This window comes from Leguminivora glycinivorella, chromosome 1 (genome assembly GCF_023078275.1).
Source record: "Leguminivora glycinivorella isolate SPB_JAAS2020 chromosome 1, LegGlyc_1.1, whole genome shotgun sequence".
Taxonomy (NCBI): Eukaryota; Metazoa; Arthropoda; class Insecta; order Lepidoptera; family Tortricidae; genus Leguminivora; species Leguminivora glycinivorella.
Genome location: NC_062971.1, coordinates 10,575,935 through 10,598,133, shown reverse-complemented (window position 1 = coordinate 10,598,133; position 22,199 = coordinate 10,575,935). Strand labels below are relative to the sequence as shown.

Below are 22,199 nucleotides of genomic sequence, written 5' to 3'. Positions count from 1 at the left end.
AGCACTGTATTGTTTGACGAACGAGCTCAGCTATCTTACTGTGGTGGTATTTTGCAAATAATAAGCGCAGTTCCACCACGTGGTAATAAAGACAGTAAAATTTACGAGCAGCCTTTTGTACGTGAAGCTGAGTGAAGTGAGCGATGTGTTATTTTTACATTTTAGGATTTTTTATTTAATCTGGATGAGGCAGTTTAGAATTTTAGTTTATTTCAATTAGTCACTTGTAAGATCCCAGTTGATCAACACTTGAAGGCCTTGACATTTTACTTTAGCGGTGAATTTAAAAGTTATTGTCTTGTTGTTTTGTTAATTTTTTGTATTGTTACTGTTAATGTTTGAAACTCTTAACAACGAAGAAAAGTTTGATGTGGAGATATGCCACCAAAGTCGGAGATTCAACTTTATGTAGTCTCTGCAAGGATCGGACAAACAATGAGTTTCCGTGTCGTCATGGTACTACAGGATCTATCGCGAGGCATTTGACGTCAGTTCATTTGAAATCTGCTGTTACTGTTACGACATCAAACGAGTAACTCAATTTTTTAAATAGGTGTAATCCATAATAAGTAAATGAAAGCAGCAAAGGTCTAAGTTTAAATACCATGAAAAAATAATTTTAAAGTATTCTTTTTATTTTATATCGTATACATCTGACTAATTGTAATTTATTAATGTATAGTTATTTGAAATACAATGTCAAAAAAAAAAGCCTTAACTAAAAATAATTACAAACGGTAATTAGTCAATACCGCTCCGCACCGCCTCCGGTGCAAAAGTGCCCATAATGCTTGCGGCATTACCCCGTTGGATCGCTATGGCCAGCCTTTGCACCAGAAACGATTCGGAGCGCGGGTCTTCTCCCTTTAACCTAAGTCGACGGCCCACGTCACGCACAAAATGCTTCGCGTCCGCGCCCCAGCAGCCCGCCGTCTCCACCGCAAAAGGAACAAAAATGTACCCCGGGCCCAAGGGCGCATATTTCTGCCGCTTTGACGCCGCCTGGAATTCCGCCGCAGCCCCAGCGCTGCGGGTTGTGCGCCCAATGTGAGAAGCGGCGAAGGTGTTGACACACGTAGCGTCCCACACCAAACACCGCCCCCTCTCCCATGGGATCAAGGTCAGGCCATCGGGGCGTTTGCCATCCGTGCGGCTAAGACCCGGCGGCTCAAGGATGGACGGCACACCAGCCGACTTTAGTGCCCTCTGGACGATGTCGTTGAGAGCATGGTGACGCGGATGCCTGCCCGTACAACGACGGCAACTCAAAGCATGATGTCCGCTAGCCTCCACCATGGAACCGCAAATGCATAAATGTGGTTGACATACATCGCAGCCCAAGCGGAGAGCAACGGACACCCGCAAAGAGTCACCGTCGAGCAAGGTACCTAATTGAGGCGAGGGTAGCGCGTGTAACCATGCCCCTGACTCTGGCTCTGATACAGCCAAAAGCCTAGCCCGGTCAACACCCACAGAACCATCGACAAGACCGCCAAGCACAGCCCTGCAGCCCACATCATCCCACGCCCGTTGCACTTTGGGATTTTCTGGCACGGTGGCACCAGGATTTAGGGCCAGCCATTCCCTTAACGCGTCAGCCGCATACGGCACGGTTGCCTCGCTACCATCCAGTGATAAAATGCTAGCAACGAGGCCCCCACCCCATGGGCTGACGCCAGGAACGCCGGCAGACTTATATTCTGCAGACACCGAACCCCAATACCCCCGTGGCGGACCGGCAAAGCGGCTTGAGTCCACTGGCTCTCGTCTAGGGAGATATTGACGATTGACTCTACCGTGGACTTGATGGCGGCGTCAAAGTTGCGGATCTCGTCGGGAAATGTCCAAACTGGAGCTGTACGCAGTAAATATGTGATCTTCGGAGCGGCGAAGCACTTCTGCAAAAGAACCAGAGCCACGTGTGGATTCAAGCACCTCAAGCGCTCGCCGGCGAGCAGAAGGAGATCCCTACGAGTTTTAAGCGCCTGAGGGACCCCAGATGGAAATATGGGTGCACCCAACAGGGACAAAGAATCAAGGTCAAGCTCTCGGAGACCAGGAAGCAAGGAAGAGAAAGAAGAAAAAAGACTGGAAGACTGTGGTCCACAACCAAAGAACTCACACTTGGACGCATTCACCTCCAACCCGAGATCCCTCAGACGTGGGATCAAACTGAGCAAGTCCTGCCTAACCTCCTCTGGCTTACCCCCAATGGTACCATCGTCGAGGTACCAGATATTAAGGGGAGACTTAAGCTCTGTGATGACTCTGTGGATCGCAAGGCTAAAAGCGAGAGGACCAAGAGGATCCCCCTGCTGCGCACCCACCTGAGAAAGAATGAGATTGGACCCATAAAAGAGGTTAGAGGGCAGGTGATAGACTTGGCTAAGGAAAGGGAAGAGTGAAGGAACATTTGACCTCGCCTCGTCCAACAGTACGTCCCTCTCCAAGGTGTTAAAGGCGTTCTTGATGTCAAGCTTAACAACCACGCTCCCCGAATTTTAAAGTTATTGCATGTAAATAGTATAACGAAGCTCACTTTATTAAGCAGTGCCTATTTATTATTTTTGAAACAATATATCAGTCATAAAACAGTGTTTACATCTTAATAAAATGATAATCCTGCGCCTTGAACCCTCTTAAAGTAGACTTTTTTTTACTACCATCAATCTTATTAACGTAATTACACTAATTACCTAATTAAATAGTGGCTATAACAGTTAAGTAAGTTCGCGTAAAATGTATAACATAATTATTAACTAGGTATGTGTTAAAATTACGTTTCCGTGGATGTCATCCTATCGTCACATTCTTAATTTTTATACTAAATTGACAAATGTCTTACTCCTTGCATCAATAATTGAATGGTACCGTGAATACTTATCTTCCTATTAAATCTTATTAATCAGAGGGTAACTAGAGAGTTTTTGTCAACGAACATTGCAGACACATAATAAGCAGATTCAAGGGTATCACGGTGCACGGTTAAGCCCATCCCATATTACCACGTTAACGCATGGTATTTTTCAACCACAACCACTCAACAGATAAGCTTAACAAAGGATAAGGTATAGTCATGGTATAGTGCCATTTTAATAAACATAAAAGTAATATTTTAGTGAAAGTATAAGCATTTTTTGAATTTGTACTCGAAGCGTCGGTTGTAGCGTAGAGACAATGCTAACAGTGGTTATTTAATAATAAGTCGAATTTAGAATTATAACTGTTGAAAACCTTTGGATAGAGTAAAAAACTCAAATGACTGGAAGGAAACTTTATCTGAAACTGTTACCAAATCTAGCAGTTACCCTTACAAAAGGTTACCTACCCATATCGTTGGTATTTTTATAACCACTTCTAAATTAAGCCTATCGGAAACCCCGGATGGTTTATTTGGTTATATTTATTTATTACTTACATATTAATATTTGAAAAACCGCAGTATTGAATATAAATTTTAATTCAAAAGTAATTAAGATATAACCTCACGATACCTACATTTTTATTCATAACTTATAGAGACTGCATCCGATCTTATCTTCTCTCATGAAACGCCGCTGGCGGACCGAACGGGCGTGTCACGTGAATTCGTACGTACGTACGGACGGATCTACGAACGTACGTACCCTAATTTCACGTGATTTATTTTCACGTGACGAACGAACCAGAAATCCGTTGCCGTGTATCACGGCAACGTGCGTACGGCTACGTGTTCACGATACACGGTCACGACCGGGAGCCCTAGTAAAAACGCATTTTATCCACTAGTGGGTAAAGTAATTTGACCTTGAATAACGTCAAATTAACTGCTTTAAAATTGATAAAAGTAGGTGAATCTAGTAATAAAGATGATTTACCACCTGTGAAACTACTAGAAACACTGATAAACGCATTTTTTGCGTTGTAGTTTCCTCTCTGTAGTGAGGGGAAAAGTTTTGTGTTACACTCGGGTGCAAATGTATTTTACTTCTCGTGTGTTAAAAAACTCGCAAGTTCAGGATTCTATTCTCGAACCACTCGCTTCGCTCGTGGTTCAACTATAGAATCCTTTCACTTGCTCGTTTTTCAATTCCACACTCGGCGTTAAAATACAACTTTGCCCCCTTGTATAACAAATAACTATTATAGCTTAATAGTCAAATTTTGTTTGTGCAACAAAAATCCTTGGCTGATTGAAACATCCTTTGCCTGAAGTATTGTACGGATTGTATTAATTTTTAAAACTAAATCCATTACTCCCTTGGGAGTAAAATAGTACATTATGCTTCAGTACATGTAGACGCAATGAGACCTTTAAACAGCAAATGTGATGAAAAGAAATATTGTAGGTAGGAGGTCAAAAGTAATATTCAATTCTAGTAACTCAATAATCCGCCTTTCCCTTAAGAGCTGCTCCTAAAACGGAGCCTTACATTCCCGGTACTGGTTCAAGGTTCCAGCCACAATAAACAAAGGTTATTGATGCGTAAGTCAGTGCTACTGTCCATCAGAGGCAGGCAGATGTATGACAACATATCTATTGAGGACATTTCATATTCATGAACCGCGTCACTGCTCTTGCGCTCAATGGCATGAAATAATACCAGTTGAAATGATATGCAATGGCAAACAGCGGTCAGGCTTTGTCACCCGTTGACGGCACAAAAAGGGTGGCAGCATAAATTTTACGAGTAAAGAGATTGAAATTCTAGGTAGAAACAAGTTTAGGATACACTGAGATTTATTCTGTTAGAATATCCTGAGGCGTAGAAAAATATGTGCATTACTAAGTTGATCTAGGAACTTCTACCTTGTGGTCGATATTGTAACTAATATTTTAATAAATAAGATATTAAAAAAATTATATAAGATGTTAAAAAAAACTAATACTTTTATTAACATGTCAATCAGAAACCATGACAATGCTAGAACACCCCGAATAGGCGATAAATAGAAAACTAACTCTACATTCTCAAAAAGAACCTTTCTTTATTTACGTTTTTTTAATTAACTGGGGCTTACCTTGGTATGAAATATGTAGTTTATTAAGTGACTACATACTACTACTACTACTTGGTACTAGTGAGAACTAGAGTCCTTATAAAATATAATAAAGTATATTGTCACCTCTCGCTTTGTTAATGAAATTTAAACATTAAGCCTGTCACCTGCTCGGAAGTGTAACTTTGCATACAATGACGGAGTTACAAGCTACCGTGAAACTGTATAAGCAAATACGAGCATGACAAGCGTTTTGTTTGCTTTGAGAAACGAGTTACTTCAAGATCATGAGCGGTTCTTAATGCTTTTTGCCACTAACTTGTACAAGTACTAAGAACGCTGAAATGAAGGTACTTCCCATTAATCGTATCTAAGTAAAACAAAATAATAAAAAATGCAATGATAAATGAAAAGTCACCTAACCAAAACAAGAAGCTAACAAATTTTAACTAAACCTAACTGACTTATTAGTTGGGAAGGATCCGGCTTATAAACCTTTCCGGGTTAGCAAGGTAACCGCCATATGACTTAAGCGCATGTCAAATCAATATCCTGAAGATTATCGCACAAAACCACCAGTAAATGCCATATTGTTGCGTGTGCTATAAACAACAATCATTGTCCTGTCTTCGAGACATTATGTTCATTTCAAATGAGCAACTGCCTCATTATAAATAAAATCTGACATTAGTTATTGTCTCTACTTGAGTTATGTAATTGATACAAATGTATTCACATTTTGCCTTTTAAAGAGCCGATTAGAACAGAAGCGACGCCCTCGCCCTGTGTAGCATATACCTATTGGACACTTCAAATAGTTCAGTTCAGACGCCTATTGGTTGAATACTTACCGCCCTAACTACAACTTATGGTGCAGTGCAATATCTGACAATGTTACCCGTACTTCTAAAAATATGGGTTAGGTATTTCCACTTTTACCACCAAGTTAAGAATGGGGATGACTACTTTATTTTTCTAGTTATCAGTGGAAATCGAGAGCTTATTCTAGAGGACAATCGTATATCAACAACCAAATATATCGGGGCAACACACTATCAAAACTCATTTGACTTTTCGTAGTTAATTTTTCTATAAAGTTACGGTTGCATCTTCCATACAATTTCAAAGTTATTACCTATTAAAATTTTATGTTTTTAGGGTTCCGTATTTTTAGATAATTTATATGTAGACTCTCAGACTTCATTCACTGATGTAAACTTGAAACATAGAATAACTAATAGGTACCTTAAATGTTCTCATTGGGTTAGAGATAGCTTGCAGTAAGTATTTAGGGATCCCTTTCTTTCCCATAAACTTATTGTTCATAATTTCGTTAGTCAGAAGTTGTTATTCATATATTTTGTGGTCATAAACATCACTAGTCATAATTTTTGTTACGAATAACGTTTAATGGCTCTAGCAATAACAAACAAAAAATTATAACAATAATTATTCAGAAATATTATTAGGCATATATTTTGAAGCCCTACTGATTGTTCTGCATATAGATTTAATGTCTAAAATTCCTGAAGTATATTATATTTCAGACATACATATAAGTACACAGAAACATTTTGATACATAAAATAATCTCATTGGTGGAACTAAATTGTTTCAAAAATAACCCTTTTCCTCGTGTAGGTTCGTTAGTTTCCTTTTGTACCTTAGAGCGGAAATAGGAGGCCCGCGTAGCGGGGCTCCGTCGACTTATTGGCGGAACAAAATTGTTTCAAAAAATAACCCTACCCTTTTGCTAGTTATCTTTTGTCCTTAAAAGCGGATATAGAATATGGGAGAGAGCAATTGGTTTAATAGGTGCCATGAAAATTTAATAAATACTGAGAAAGTTAGTAAGCCAAATTACAACTTACGAAAATGCAGCCGAAAAAAACATTGCAACATTTTTTATGGGAAATAATACAGATCCCATTGAATGCTATTAGTGAAGAAACACATGGTTATTAATCATTATGACTTGTGATAAAGTCCTTAGAACAATTATTCCGAATAAGTTTATTTCCTTCAACATTATGGATTTGTACAACTATGGACTTTGATTATTACAACAACATACAAACATACAAACATACAAACACGCCTGTATCCCATAAAGGGGTAGGCAGAACACATGAAACTACTAAAGCTTCAGTGCCACTCTTGGCAAATAAGGGGTTGAAAGAAAACGAAACTGTGACATTGCAGTGACAGGTTGCCAGCCTCTCGCCTACGCCACAATTTAACCCATATTCCATAGTCGCCTTCTACGACACCCACGGAAAGAAAGGGGGTGGTGAAATTCTTAACCCGTCACCACACAGGCTATTATTTTATGACTAACAATAATTATGACTTTCAAAAATCGGAACTACAATTTCTGACGTTTAATTTTATGACTAGTGATAATTGACTAAGAAAAATTATGACGGAAAACGTTATGGATAGTAAAAATCGGACTTAAAAAATTATGGGAACCAATAGAGACCCAAGTATTTATTCTTAAAGAAAAGTAGCTAAAATTATTAGCCATATTGACGCAATGATTTTATAAGCTGTTAGCTGTTTACATTTGTCTCAACTGTTATCAATGATGCTTGACTGAAGTTTAAATATTCTTATAAAGGAGGTCATGGATACTCAAACCTTTTATTGTTAGTTTGTAATTTCGAAATATAAATTGGCTTCTATTACATTTAAAACATTTCTGGAACTTAAAAATAAGTTAAAATAATAAATGCTCGTTGTAAATAATAAATTATAGGAATAAAGAGAATAACGTCTCAGATATTTCAATAGTCTGGAGGCACAAATTAACAGTTCAATGTCCATTTACTATAATAATCCCACTACGGTAACATTTTTTAACAGATTTATATATAAATATTGTGATTAATGGGAAACCCAAAAAAGATAAATGTAATACCTAAGTGCATTAAATTTTAAGTGCGTGAAAATATATACCAAAATGTACTTACGTTTTTAAAAAAATCAAAAGTTTAATGAATACAACACTATGACGATGAAGCTTATTTCTCGGAGCTTGCTTGCTTAAACAAAAATGATTGATTTAGACATTTCAACCTTCGCTTTCGTAGACTCGCCCAAGAATTGATAGTTTATCAAAATGAAACAGATATTAAGTAAGACAGTTCATTACGATTTTGACAAATATAATTAAAGTGAACTTGACACTGACTAAACAAATATCTGAAGGGTCATCACATCGATCAATCAACTGGCCTTGCTCTGTTCTTAGTTCTTACAATAACTTTAATTTGATAGTGTTTGCATTTAATAAAAAGGTCCACTTCTTTTGAGGTATTGTTTTATTATTAGTTCAAGGTTTAGATGAAATAACTTTTGCTTGAATGAATCTTTAATGATCGCAGCAGGTAATGATCAATTAAGATCATCTTATACATAATTTGACTGTGTATCATGACATAGCACTAAAGCTAATTAATTACCTACGATCAACAATTGCAACTAACATCCGGATGTTAACGTACAAGTAAATAGTAAAATGTATAAAAGCAAATGTAGTTACCACCTCTGGTGTTGCAGGCGTCTATACGCTACGAAGATGGCTAACCGTCAGCCGGTCAGGTAGTCACCTGTCCAGCCTGCCAGTCGGCCCGTATGTTTGTTTGCCACTGACATAGTACAAACACTTGTATTGCTTCCCTTAATAACATTCTAGTTATCAGCGCCGGCTCGAGCACTCAATCAGTTTAGAGCGAAATGGAGTTATGGCGCCGTTGGTTAGACACATTTTTTTACCATAAGGTACAGCGGGGTAAATCTCGACTGGGGGGCAAATATAACTGGTCCGTTTTTTCCATGTTTTACAATGTTTCCATCATTAAATAGAGTGTCCACCGGTTATATATGGTATGGTAACCGGTGAACACTCTATTTAATAATGCAAACATTGTAAAACATGGAAAATATGGACCAGTTACATTTGGCCCCCAGTCGAGATTTGCCCCGCTGTACCTTACTCGCAAACGATGCTGTTTTTTCTATCTTTTGACATTTTGGCGCCCCTTCTATAGTTTGATGCGGCTCCTCTCGGTCTACCCTAGATCCAGTCATGAGTCTTAATTCTTTAAGTGTGACGAACCTAATAAATGATAAATTGTATTGTCCAGTAGCGAGTGGCACCTGGGCTGGGACAAGAGCTCGCTGCACGGCGTGAGCTGGTACCACCTTCTCCATCCCGATTGCTGTAAGGAAGCGCAGAGCAAACATCGCCTAAGTGAGTATAATTTTCTAATTTATTTTTTTCTTATTAAAATTGACATGACTGAATAGCTGACCATTCGACGTTAGTCAACGAAAATAACGTTAACACTTAAATCAAAAATTATAATCTAACATGTACAAACCTATGTGTATATAAACTTAATGTTACGTTATTTGTCAAATGAATTAAACACACAAACACATTGCCAGGTTTGCATCGCCTGCAAAAATCAACCTTTTCTCTTTTGGGTGCACCTATATTACCAGAAGGCGTCAGCTCAGCCCTGGAAGAGAAGCGGTTGGCTTTAGCTAAGGCCCAGGAACACCTCAGCCATTTATCCGCTCATGTATCGCTTGTTCTTCTTCGGAGCTGTTTCGCGTTGCCGCGGATAATGTATGTCCTGAGAACCTCTCCCACATGGATGTTTGATGATGATGTGGCGAAATTGGATGGCACGATCAAGTTAGCGCTGGAGTCCATATTAAATGTAAATTTGAATGAGGCGCAATGGTCTCAGGCTGCTCTTCCTGTACGTCACGGGGGTCTTGGGGTTCGTAGGTGTCGTGAAGTAGGCGTAGTGGCTTTTCTTGCCTCAGCACATGGGACTTTGGGGCTTGTCGCTCGGATATTATCTAGTTGTGGTGGCAATTCCCAAATACCGTTTGCTGCAGAGGCTTTTAGCAAGTGGACGTCTATTTGTCGGGGTACGGATCCGCCAGGCAACCCTGCCACTCAAAGAGGTTGGGATGACATTTTATGTAAGAAGGTGGTGGCAGATCTGCTGGGTGAATCAGTCGGCTCGGATTTGGCGCGCCTCAAGGCCGCATCTAGGTGTGAGTCTGTAACAGAACAAGCATCTATGACGAGGAAATGGACTCGTTATTACATATAAAACTTACGGCGAATCAACTTTTCCTTGACCAACTTTTTGGTGCATATTTCCTTCGGGATTTCATTGAATATTTTAACAAATAATATCTGCGAAGCTTTATCACATGTTTAGTTACGTCATCACTCATAAAATTCACTATTATTTGATGCACAACTTATTGGAAAAAGCTTATTTACAAACTATATTCACATGGATGGATTGTTGACATTGACAATCTGATCTGACAAACGAATGACGTTCCGATATTGCGTCTTGGTTCTAATTACAAGTCAGAGAGGTAATAATCACTAATATTGATTATTATACTTCCTGAATATATCATTCAATGTAACAATTAGGAACAAATGTGATCTTTCATTGCGAAGTTACTTACTAAATTGATTTAAACAATCTTTCACAAAATAATATTTACGTAAAAATATTTACGAAACACTCCACTATTGGACTACATAGGTAACAATATCAATAGCTCTGTCTCTCTCTAAAACACGTGCAAGCATGCAGATGTTACTACTGATAGGTAAACGATTATTTGCTGAGAGAACATGGACGTTAAATGTATAGGGTGTACGGCTTAGTAAACAAACCAGTCTCCATTATGTCCCCAGTAGGTCTCCAGTCTCCATTATGTCTCTGTTGTGTCTCCGGTATGTCTCCAGTCCCCAGTATGTCTCTGTTATGTCTCCATTATGTCTCTATTGTGTCTCCAGTATGTCTCCAGTCCCCGTTATGTCTCCAGTATGTCTCTGTTATGTCTCCATTGTGTCTCCAGTAGGTCTCCAGTCTCCATAATGTCTCTGTTATGTCTCCATTGTGTCTCCAATATGTCTCCAATATGTCTCCAATATGTCTCCAATATGTCTCCATTGTGTCTCCAATATGTCTCCAATATATCTCCATTATGTCTCCATTGTGTCTCCAGTATGTCGCCAGTCTCCAGTGTGTCTCTATTATGTCTCCAATATGTCTCCATTATGTCTCCATTGTGTCTCCAGTATGTCGCCAGTCTCCAGTGTGTCTCTATTATGTCTCCACTATGTCTCCATTATGTCTCTGTTATGTCTCCATTGTGTCTCTGTTATGTCTCCATTGTGTCTCCAATATGTCTCCAATATGTCTCCAATATGTCTCCATTATGTCTCCATTGTGTCTCCAGTATGTCGCCAGTCTCCAGTGTGTCTCTATTATGTCTCCACTATGTCTCCATTATGTCTCTGTTATGTCTCCATTGTGTCTCTGTTATGTCTCCATTATGTCTCCAGTCTCCAGTATGTCTCTGTTATGTCTCTGTTAAGTCTCCAGTATGTCTCCAGTCTCCATTATGTCCCCAGTCTCTGTTGTGTCTCTATTAGATACTATAAAAGGGTCGGAGCGAGCCGACGCGCGTCATTCTTACAATATCCACAAGACTAACAGTGTCTCTGGCTTTCGTGTGTTATACTGGTGAGTGAAGTTGTTCTGCTATTATTTCTCTGTTTGTTTTTACTTGGAAATTATTCTAAGTGATTGTAAACTTTGAAATTGTGTCTTTGTTTGATTGTGCGGGGACAATATCGTCGTACAGTTGAATTTAGACCTGTGGTGGAATTGCTTTACTGTCAGTTGTGGGGTTAATTTAGTGTTCTATTTATAGTGTAGTGTTACATTTAAATTGATGTGTATAGTGAAGTTTTCTGTGCTTTGTTTCATGAGTGCCGTCAAGCAATACAAAGACTGGGTCGATGTATGGCTGGTGCTTGGAGATAAGTCTGTGTTTGGTTTTGTAGGGAGTAATTCTTGCAAAACTAAGCTTAGATTATAGCACGTAAAGGAAACTTCACTCGTTTATTTAGTTGGTCAGTAAAATTGAATTTAGTAATTTTCCATGGGGTTATTTAGTGAAAGTTATAAGCCAGATCATTGTTTGTGACAGACTGTTGTCCGGCTAAGCGCTTTATACCTTGCGGCTGTTAAACATAAGGCGTTTAGGGGTCTTTTTGTTCCAAGTGGAGGGCTTGGGCGCTTTTATTTACTTACAAAAGCGTATTTTCTCACCGGTCTCAAAGAGTCCAACTGTTAGATGGAAGTGAGGACTTTCACGATTGACGAAAGACATTAGGAATAATCCTTGCTCACTGAAGTCGGCAGTATTTGAGGCTGGGGTCCTATATATATTTATATTTATTTACTCGGTGCTCTGGTTCATGCTGGCGTTGGTCGCTGGGGATTTCGGTTGTGATCGATCCATATCTAAGTAAAGTTTGATCGCAGCTGGGTCTTCCGTGTGGCTGGTACTGGTGTGTCTTAGAATACTGGATATATACACGGATAGGGCGATCTACTCTCTGCTACCCTAGCCCGCGGGCAAAAGCAGAGGGGGATCTGACCGACACAAGCCTATAGGTTGCCTATCTCAGCTTCGCTGGCTGAACTGTACAGCTTATGGTAGGGATACACTTGTGCATATTCTGAACATTAGATCTATGGTAAGTGATGGTCTGTGTTTCAGATATGCTAGAGTAGGGAAAACGATAGGATTAGGGTAGCGTCACACACTATTTCTATGAAAGTAGGGTTCTTTTACGATTGGTTTTAAAATATAATTGGTCAATGTGTATTTATGTGGTTTAAATGGACTTTAAATGTGGTGTATACTATCTTAAACTGCTTGCTAAAACTTTGAACTCATAAAATCTCTTATTACTTAATTTACCTGAGTGTGATTAATAATTGTGGTAGCAATTTCTGATCTTTTGGTGTAGCGACGGGATGCTAAGTGTTGCTAACTGGGTTTTCAAGGTAAATTCTATCAAATTGGCTAGGGAAACAAACTGTCTTTGGAATAAAAGGATTAGTTTGTTATAGGGTCCAGTGGCATGCGAGCGCCGTCCACTGATGAAAAGTCAAAAGCTTCGAGGAGTTAGTAGACTTACTTGTTTTCATAAAGGTTAGCGACTACTCGGCATTTCGTTAATACATTAGAAAGGTCGAGAAGTTATGGTCTATTCTCAGTATTGGGGAAAAGGGGGGTTTAGCTAGGGAAAAGAAACAAAAATAAAAAACAGGGTGTTAGTTCGTAGATAGATAGCCCTTCAGGCTTACTTGCTTAGGTTCCCGATAAAGTGGTTTGGTCGGGTCAGGGGTCCCATACCGCATCGCAAGCCCTTGCCCAAGCCGGGACCACTAATAAGGCGTAGCGGATGATTACCAAAATATTTTTTAATATTTATTTCATGTATGTTTCACTCACTAACTTTTATTCTAAAAATTTCTTCATTACGTCATTAACTTTCTCACATATAACTTTCTAGGCCTAAATCTGATAAAATACTCTTCTGTAACACTATATTATTATGCTACAATAACCTTTATTCTTCTTTAAAATATAAATAAGTAAAAATTTAAATATTAGTCAAAAATACAGCTGATACTCATTAAAGGATCTGTGTTATTGCGGATCACATCGAAGGGTTCTACTTATTCACGCTAGACGATCACAAGGCCAAATTTACGGGGTATATTTAAAGGGGGGTTAACTATACTGTTGGTTAGTCAAGTAAGTAAGTAAATAAGTAAGGTGAGCGGAGGTTTAGTTACAAGTCGGGAGCATGGCTTCACGCGCTACCTTCCCCCCAGTTAGGCACAATGCTAGATAATGATTCCTTGAGGATTGCAGTTGCTTTGCGATTGGGATCGAAGGTTTGCGAGGTGCACAGATGTGTGTGTGGAGCCATGGTTCAGGAGGACGGCCACCATGGCCTTAGTTGCCAGAGGTGCGCGGGGCGTTTTTCACGTCACCACGCGATAAATGAGGTGATTCGCAGGGCTTTGGTTTCTGCTAATATACCCTGTGTCCTGGAGCCTCCGGGATTGTGCCGTGATGATGGCAAGAGGCCGGATGGTCTTACGTTGGTTCCTTGGCAGAGAGGTCGGTGCCTCTTATGGGACGCAACGTGCGTTAGCACCTTTGCACCGTCCCATCTGAGTCACACCATCAGTGCTGCTGGTGCAGCTGCGGAGTATGCGGCGAAACAGAAGCACTCGAAGTACTCTGTCTTGGAGCCAACGTATGATTTTATACCAGTTGCGGTGGAGACTGCAGGGCCTTGGGGTGCAGAGGCTAAGAAGTTTGTGTGGGAATTGGGTCGGCGGCTTAGAGACAGGGGTTGCGATCCTCGTTCCGGATCGTACCTGGTCCAACAAATTTCCCTGGCTGTACAGCGAGGTAACGCGGCCAGTGTCATGGGAACATTTGGGCCAGCTACGATCCGGGGTGGCACCATAGGGTAGTTTATAGTGTTTAAGTTTGACAAAGCCTGTTGCGGATTATTTCATTTGTATGTGTAGGTGACAAAGCCTGTATGTAGCTGATTTGTTTTATGTCCACTTGACGAAGCCTGCGCTGCTGATCACGAACTATTTTTGTTGGTATGGTTTTTGGGTTTGGTTATGACTTTGACTTTTTTTTATTGTATCTTTTTTAACCCTGAATAAATGGAGTATTTTTATTTGTCAAAAAAAAAAACAAATTAAACACAAACAACAAATTAACGAATCAACTGTCAACGTCATATGTATGAAAACCGCAAAACTCTACAAAGTTTACTCAGTCGTTCAGTTATTTTATGTGCCTACTTATCTACAGCAATCTCTTCGCAGTAAAGAGAAAATACAAGCAATATAATAATATCTTAATACCAATCTTATGATCATTATCGATAACCTACGACAACATAGAGCGTTTATAATAAACGGTATCCATAACCACTTAAGCCAACCTCACACGGACTAGTGAAAGCGAGATGAGGCTGAGACCGCGCGTGACAACCGTGTGTGAACGCTTACCTTACAGTACGTGAGCGATTAAATCGAATAAATCGACAACTCGAACGAACTGTCAAATTATAAACACACGAAACTAAACCCTAACGCTTGTATATTACGTGTTAATTGAAACGTTTTTGAGAAACGGTTGCGCAGGATTCGTGACTCTCCGCTTGACGGAAGGTTCGAAGCTAGGAGCAAATTCAGAATTAGAACACTTTCTTACGTTTGCAACGTGAAGATGTTCTTCCGAGGTCGAGTGACAGGGTACTAAAGTCGTGCTTGGAGAAAAATAATATGTAGATATATTATCCTCACTCTCCTACTTATTTCATTAAAAAAGTCATACCTACTAGGTATAACTAATATACCTATTATACATCCAAACTATTATGTAGGTATTAAAACTATGAAACTATCTTCTAAGGTTGTCAGTAATATTTTCAGTTTATGATTTTAATGTTTATGTTGTTTACTGTAATTTATTTCTCAAAAGAAACATAATAAAAACAATAACCTTAGGGCCTTAAATAAATTAAGATACAAACTAAAATTAACCTAAAAATAAACTAAGTACGTACTAAAGTTTAATTAAAAAAAACACGCAAAAAAACCGCTCTCTTCCGTTCCCGGTGTAAAGTTCCCATTACGCATACCGCATTCCCGCGTTGAATAACCATGGAAAGCTTTTGACCAGGAACGACTCGGAGCGGGGACGACTCTTTTCCTTTTTGTCTGAGTCGACGGTATTTTAAAAATTGATTGCGTTGTGAATCTACGCCTTCAGGAAAGCATTATCATCATTTTTTCCTAACTCCGCTAGCCCCTGTCATAGGTATCCTCGTGTAACTATTTTATTTTTACACCGTTTCTAATAGGTACCTGTGCCTAATAAACATCGATATGTATTATGGACGTCACATATCACTTACATGTAAACGTTGTAATTGCACATGCGCATGTGCAATTACAACGTTTTAAGCCTTTATATATATCAACCTCTAAAATTTTCTAGATTCATGATCTCATGATTCTCCGATTTGATGGTATGTAGCATTAACTTTAGCAAAGGTATCGTTAAATACGTTATTTTCATGAAATATATCCGTAAAGTGACACTGGTATTAAATTTAGTCCATTAAACTAATCCAATTTCAACGAACCGTAGGTCCTGCTGTCAAGTGCTAAGAATAACAATTAGTTATTTCGACGTCTATCCATATCATTAAACCATTAGTTCCACGTACAGCGTAGGTTGGTCTCAGAAAACAGCAAATCAAATACACTTTAGCAATATGTACATTCTCGAGCAAAATAAGTATTAAATTTAGTCCATTAAACTAATCCAATTTCAACGAACCGTAGGTCCTGCTGTCAAGTACTAAGAATAACAATTAGTTATTTCGACGTCTATCCATATCATTAAACCATTAGTTCCACGTACAGCGTAGGTTGGTCTCAGAAAACAGCAAATCAAATACACTTTAGCAATATGTACATTCTCGAGCAAAATAAGTGCCCGAAGATAAACAAGCTGGCAGTTAGACCCGAGCACAATCATAGCAGTCGTCAATCTCTTCTTGACTCTAAAACCAACAGTCGAGATTGCACAAATAACCGACTGGCATTAACCCTCATTATTCCTCGACAAATGTAACTTACACGCGTACACTCTTCTTACTACTTCTGACTTCAACATAAGGTGTTTTATCGCGTGTCAGTGAGGATGTAGTTGTTAAAAACTTAATGTGGTTGCAATCGATGCATCGGAGCCCGAGTCATCATTCGAATGATTCGATAATGGAGAGCGACAAGGACGGGTCTGTGTGCGGTGACCTTTGTGGATGATATGCCGTATAGTACCTACCTACTATTGTTTATTTCTATTCAACCATGCTTTATTAATGATATAATATTATATCAAAAAGACAACGAAGATTGACTCCCATTTTCCTCCTTGTACATGGCATTTTAGGAATACCTTGGGTAACAAGGCAGTCTGTGTATTAGTTTCATCACGGTGAGAAGTCTAAAAAAATAAATGATAGTTTCAAATGGAAAAAAAGTCTTCCCTCCTTCCGTTCCCATCCTCCCTTTATGAACATAATACCTACATCAACGAATACTGTACCTACCTGCATAAGGCACACCACCTACGTAGGCATTAAGTCTGTATTCTCTGTAATTCCAATGCATAAATTACTATGTTACCATAGCACTAAATCAATTGACTGTTGGCCCTGATATTCCTAATTGTGATTACTTACACCGCTACTGAATTGCTTCAATGTTTAACGACAAATAGGAATTTTGGCTGATTTACAACTCATTATGTTAACCCACTATAAGTAATGTTAAAATTCATTCGATCATCTACGTTTATAAATGTTTCTCAACAATACCTACTTATTATTTTCAGGCAGATTATCTGAAATCTGAAATAAAATTAAGTGCGTACCTACATAATCTCCTCATACACTACGTTGATGTCAAATACAGCTAACACTACTGGCCCCGTAGCCGAATGGCATTTCTCCGACGCCAAACGAAAGCGATACGCCGCTGGCTCTGTCGCGCCAATACGCAAGCGCGATAGAGATAGATATCTACTAGCGCTTCGTTTCGTGAGCGTTTCGTGAGCGATTGTGCCATTCGGCTAGCCACCCTGGCCCCGTAGCCGAATGGCATTTCTCCGACGCCAAACGAAAGCGATACGCCGCTGGCTCTGTCGCGCCAATACGCAAGCGCGATAGAGATAGATATCTACTAGCGCTTCGTTTCGTGAGCGTTTGTGCCATTCGGCTAGCCACCCTGATGTGCCGACGGAAAGTTTCCAAAATTCTGAAATTTTCACATAGGAAAACTTCGGAAACTTTCCATACTTTGTATGGACAATTGTATGGATGGAAACTTTCCATTTCATAAATTTAAATTCCCTTTATTTTTCGTGAAAGTTTCGTGAAATTTTCAAGAAATTTAAGATTTTTTTGGAAAGTTTCCGCAACTTGCACATCACTAGCTAACACTAATAAGCATTGACACTCATTAGTGTATTGAATAATTATCTGCCTGAGACAGAAGTTTAATTAGGACGTTGTTGAATTTAGTTACAGTTATAAGGTAACATATTATATTTTCAGACGTGAAACATAAATCTGAAAATACTTAATGGCAGTCCACATTTTCACAACGTCAAGTTATTTTATGCCTTCAAAATAAATCACCTAAGTATCATGAAAAGTATGACATAAATTATATGCAGGTAATTTATGATTTCTATCTAGAAAAGTAAAATCTTTTTTCTTTTTTGTCATCAACCTGACATACCAGTTCAAACTACAATAAAAGCCTAATCAAAACAAACTAAACCCAAATCTTATCGGCTAATTCGATCAACAAACAAACCGAGCCTTTTACGTCGCCGATGGGCTCGAATTGGACGCCATATACGGCTCGAGCTTACGCACCATCATCGCTCAGGCCATTTCTGGCCTATGTAAATTACTATCATAACATTGTCAATGCCTACCGCACCTCTAAACACATCAACGCCTTTTCACACCCCACTCGTTCAACTTTCAACTCTATCAGAAGCAACTACACTTGGAAAAGTATTGTAGTTGGCAAGGTGTTTATATTGTTTTGGTATGAACTATCAAGGTGTCTTGTTAAACGGCATATTATTTAGCTATCGCTCGATAATCTGTTCATTAACAATAGTCTAATTTCAGATACGTTCGATTAGCACAATTCACACTCTGTTGGTTTTGGATTTGTGATTAACAATTAAGTGTTCTATTGATTCGAGTTGACCGATTGCATTAGCGGGTTTAGTTGTGGATTGCGGAAGTGTACATTTCTGGTCGGCATGTTCATTAATGAGAGTATGATATCAGAAGTTTGGTATCTAATGATATGGAATCATTCATTGTAAACAATAGTCATATTTCCATATATTATGACTGCAATCTGCTAATCGCACTGTTGTTCGCAGTAACCCAGTCGGAGCAAGAGCGGTCTTGCATAGCGCTACTGCGGCTGCAGCGGAGGTCCGGCCAGTTCCTGTGGGTCCATGCGGTTCTGCAACTAAAAGACAACCTGGACAATTCACAACGGCCAGTCATCGTTTGCACTAACCAAGTTTTAAGGTGAGTATCGAATCCATTTTATAGGCAAGGGTCAACTCATCATACGTTATTCCCAGTACTATAGGGACCACATAAAAGTAGAATACCTACATCATTCCTGTTTTATACCCCAGCGAATCATCTACCAAGAAAACCAACACAACAACATCAAAGTGAAATATTTCCCATAACGCTCATATCTCCCATCATAGTGCGCATTCATAAGTTAAGTATAGCCCGTAGCCGGCCATGGCAGGTTAAGTCTCACTCGGCCTAATAAGAACCACTCTAACTTATGACCGTTGAATTATCTGACCCCTTGCAAACATTCAGCTTAATCGTCCTTTCCTTGGAGAACCTCTTAATACCCATTAATATATCGAAACAACCGCCAATCGAGCGGCGATCAAGGGTGAAATCACTTCATCATGACCGCCCTGCGCAGGCGCAATTACGACGTGAACAAACGTCAAATGTGGAGTTTTATACGACATACTAATCGCATGCACTTGGGTCACATGCGCCCGCCCATTATTCAGACATAAATCATTGAAATTGCGATCTAACTGACTCGGACAATCAACTAAGACTATCAGTCAAAATGACGGGGTACCATACGCGAGGCCGCGTTTAGAAATAGGTAGTAAACTGCTCAATAGCTCAGAAGAAATCAACCAAATATACTTAGTACCTATTCAAAGGTATGGTAGCAATTTATAGATTTAATACAAATCCTTGTATGTTTTATATGTATACATTTCTACACCTAAGAAACTTTCTCAAAAATTTAAAAAAGTAACCGTTGAGTACATACTTCGTTTTCGTGATTTTTAGGGCATATTTTACATCTATAGTACCTACAGTTGTAGTTTACTTTATAGTCTTCCGGAAACACACAAAGGGCGGGCGTTACCTAATTTCGAAAGCAACATTTCCTAAATCTATAAAATTAGTCTGAAGTTCAAACCAACGCAGATCATCATCCTCCTTGCGTTATCCCGGCATTTGCCACGGCTCATGGGAGCCTGGGGTCCGCTTTGACAATTAATCCCAAGATTTGGCGTAGACACTAGTTTTACGAAAGCGACTGCCATCTGACCTTCCAACCCGAAGGGTAACTAGACCTTATTGGAATTAGTCCGGTTTCCTCACGATGTTTTCCTTCACCGAAAAGCGACTGGCAAATATCAAATGACATTTCGCACATAAGTGAAAAACTCATTGGTGCGAGCCGGGATTCGAACCCGCGACCTCCAGATCGAAAGTCGCACGCACTTACCGCTAGGCTACCAGCGCTTCAAACCAACGCAGATAACGCATAATAAAATCAATAATATTATTGACACGAGTAATGTATCCGATTAAATTGCCTGTCTTATATCTCGTGAAATGTTAGCCGGCACAATAATTATATTCCGATCGACAAATCGTATCGAATCGTGGAATTGCTTTTCATTTAAATCAATGTCTCTAATATTTGTAATGCGAGCTCGTTACTGGCTTTAATCCTCGCCACGAGATGTTATTGAGAATATTGAATTTATTTGTATGGCTGGTAATAAATTGAAATGAACATAAACATTTTTACATAATTGTAACGTGTGATTCTGTCAAATCAATCTGGCCTGATCACGCGAATGATTGATTTTATGAGGGCGGCCTCGATTGACGGAGCGTTAACGTTAACCTGCTATAATTTTTGTTGCTGTAAAGTTACATTTTCACTTAAATATATATATACATGGGAAGTTAATGGATTCATTTGATGAACATATTATTATGGGAGGATATCATTGTACCTAGGAATATATTATTAAACTACTAATTGAGTTTATATTTCGGAAGATTTGTGCCATTTCGTGACACTTCATTCCTTTATGTCTTGTTGTTGTTATGTGTATTTTGTCTTGCCTGTGTTCATGAATAAATGTTTATTCTATTCTATTTTGTTTTATGTCATAAGTTATTGTAAATATGTTAAAACTATTTTAATAACATATTTGTGCTATACAATGGTATCCAAAATCACTTCATCACTTTTACTTTAAGTATTTTTGTTCATATCGTACCTACAAAACATTTATTGAACAATTGAAATTAAAAATGTAAATTTTAATTAGGCACATAAAGGTTTTAAACTAAAAAGAATATTAAGACCAGCCCAGCTCTCTACTACTAATGCGAAAATATATAAAGTCCCATTATCTTGATAGGCTAAAGTCAATAGGTTGTTAATATAAAGCAACAGTGTGTTTAAAGTAATCGGGTACTTGGCGTTAAGTCAAGAGTTTTTTTACGTAAATTACGAATCGTTTTGCTTTAATTTCCAGAGAAAATAATAGTGCGATAGGTTCTTTATGTTCGCGCGATATAATTTAATAGATATAATATCATGTAAGCCCAGTCTAAGAGTATGAGATTTACCGTCAGTCCGCGAGGTTCCCGCAAGAACCAATTATGATTACGACCTTAATAGTACTTGTATGGTACGGCAAACAGTAATTATGAATTAACCAATAATTGGAGATAATTTTATACTTTAGCCACAGATCAAATAATACTAGTACAGATACCTAATCCCATACTAAAAATGGGCGCCGTCCTAAGTATTCTAGACCTGTAGGCTAAATTTAATCCACACTCAAAGAGCTAGATGGCGCCAGTAGCCACGCGTGGCCAACAAAACTCTTATCAGTATCCTACGTCGAAATAGTTATCAAACTGCAACATCTTGCGACATCTGTTTTAGCTTTCACGCACTAAACCTATAACGTCACATGGACGATTAAAGTCGAACATTACTAGATGGCGTTGCCGTGCGGCTTGTATGTGTGCTCGCCGCGTACGTATAATATACTCGCTCTGTCCGCAACACATGCAAGCGGAATTGAATGAACGAGATCCGCGGCGCCCCACCCCGCGCCCCACGCCCCGCGCCCCGCGACCACGGCGCCGGCGACCTTGAGTTGAGAGGCCATTGATTTGTTAAAATTTAAAGCACTCTAAAGCAGGCGCGTAGTTAATTAGAAATATGGAAATGAATATTATTATGTAAGAAATACATAAGTATAATAGCTAAGAATGTACATGTAGTAAACATAATGAACAAAATGTAAAGTACGTATTTGATAAAACATTTTCGAGAGTAATATTT

At 39.0% G+C, this 22,199-nt stretch overlaps 1 protein-coding gene across 1 annotated transcript in view; it reads left to right on the top strand.

Moving 5' to 3' along the window:
• Nucleotides 1-22,199, top strand: part of LOC125233896 — a 169,688-nt gene that overhangs the window by 133,193 nt on the left and 14,296 nt on the right. Inside the window, 2 exon segments of the mRNA XM_048140064.1 lie at nt 9,129-9,235; nt 18,913-19,066. Of these exon segments, the coding sequence (XP_047996021.1) occupies nt 9,129-9,235; nt 18,913-19,066 (261 nt within the window).